Source organism: Nicotiana attenuata, chromosome 7, assembly GCF_001879085.1.
Source record: "Nicotiana attenuata strain UT chromosome 7, NIATTr2, whole genome shotgun sequence".
Classification (NCBI taxonomy): Eukaryota; Viridiplantae; Streptophyta; class Magnoliopsida; order Solanales; family Solanaceae; genus Nicotiana; species Nicotiana attenuata.
In genome coordinates this window covers 9,253,441-9,255,161 of record NC_031995.1, presented here as the reverse complement: position 1 = coordinate 9,255,161, position 1,721 = coordinate 9,253,441, and the positions used below count along the sequence as shown (strand labels likewise).

The 1,721-nt window shown below is 38.6% G+C and overlaps 1 protein-coding gene across 1 annotated transcript; it reads right to left on the bottom strand.

The window, feature by feature from the left end:
* Positions 404-1,635, bottom strand: LOC109229833 (uncharacterized mitochondrial protein AtMg00810-like). The gene is made up of 3 exons (XM_019395381.1): positions 1,531-1,635; positions 1,022-1,444; positions 404-937 (listed from the first exon to the last, which is right to left on the bottom strand). Exons 1-3 carry the CDS (start codon positions 1,633-1,635, stop codon positions 404-406), a joined length of 1,062 nt encoding a protein of 353 aa, XP_019250926.1.

The window sequence follows — 1,721 nt, the reverse complement described above, 5'->3', positions numbered from 1 at the left end:
GAAGGTGAGGTATTAGAGGGAGAAAAAGAAAATATTTTGATCCAGTTGAGTTCTGTTAAGAACAAGCTCTAGGTCAGCCATTAATGGAGTAGCGAAATTGAAGAAGAAGAGAGAACAAAGAAGAGAAGAGAGGAAAGTTTTGGAGAGAGAAAGTGGAGCTGAATTTTCTATCTCATTAATCGGAAGTACACTGTACACTATTATATATCTATTACAAGATAATATTTTCACTAACTAATCTTATGACAGCTAAGCAACTATCCTCTAACTATATCCTTCTAGAAGAGTACAATATAAAGAGCTAACTATACAACTATTTATTTCTACACTCCCCTTCCAGTTGAGAATGGAAAATATTTTTCATTCCCAACTTGGAAAGTAATGCTGAATGTTGTTGATGGCCTTAAGCCTTTGTCAAGATGTCTGCAGGCTGCTCTTGACTCGATAAATATGTAGTTCTTATCAAACCTTCTTGTATTTGCTCCCTTATAAAGTGGAAGTCATTCTCTATATATTCTGTTCTCTCATGGTACATATGATTAGTTGCTATTTGTAAGGCTGCCTTATTATCACAATACAACTCCATAGGCATTTTCACATTCACCTGCAACCCCATCAGTAGTCCTTTCAAACATATCAATTCTGCTACTGTACGTGCCATGCTTCTATATTCAGCTTCCGCTGAACTCCTAGATATAGTTCTCTGCTTTGCTTTCCAGGAGATAAGTGATGCTCCTAGCTTGATACAGAAACCAGTAACTGATTTTCTAGACATGGGGCATGAAGCCCAGTCTGAATCACAGTAAGCCACAATTTCTTTTGCACTAGTGCTTGACATTAAGAGTCCAAGTCCAGGTTGATTCTTGACATACTTCACTACATGTAGAGTTGCTTCATAATGTGACCTTTTTGGTGCTTGCAAAAACTGACTCAAACACTGTACTGCATATGCAATTTCCGGTCTGGTTATCGTTAAGTACAACAACTTTCCAACTAGCCTCTAAAAAATGTTCTTATCTACCAAAAGCTCATCAGAACTTTTTGTCTTTATTAGCTCATCAAATTCTGCACTAGTTAGCTTTAGATGTTGTTCCATTGGAGTTTCTTTAGGCTTTGAACCTGGGAGGCTTGCTTCAGAGATCATCTCTAAAGTGTACTTTCTTTGTGACATTATGATGCCCTCACTTGATCTAGCAAACTCAACACCCAGAAAGTATCTTAGTTCTCCAAGATCTTTCAGTTTAAAGTTTTTGTGCAGAGCATCTTTGGCTAATTGTATCTCTGCCAAATCATTACTTGTAACAAGCAAATCATCTACATATACAAGTATGAGCACAAAAGCACCATTAGTAGTTTTAGTGAATAATGAGTAGTCATGTCTGCTCTGTTTGAAGCCAGATGTTAGTAGGGCTTGTGTTAGTTTTAAGATCCATTGCCTAGAGGCCTATTTCAGCCCATATAGGGATTTGAGGAGTCTACAAACTTTGTTCTCCCCCGGCTACCAAATCCCTAGGGCGGTGTCATATAGACCTCCTCAAAGAGATCACCATTCAGGAAGGCATTGTGTACATCCATCTGGAAAAGAGGCCAATGCTTAAGAGCCGCAATAGCTATGACAGTCCTCACAGTAGTCATCTTAGCTACTGGGGAAAAAAGTGCCATGAAAAACCAACTTACCCTTCTCGTCTGGGTACGTATCCTTTTCGTCTACTAAACCCTTC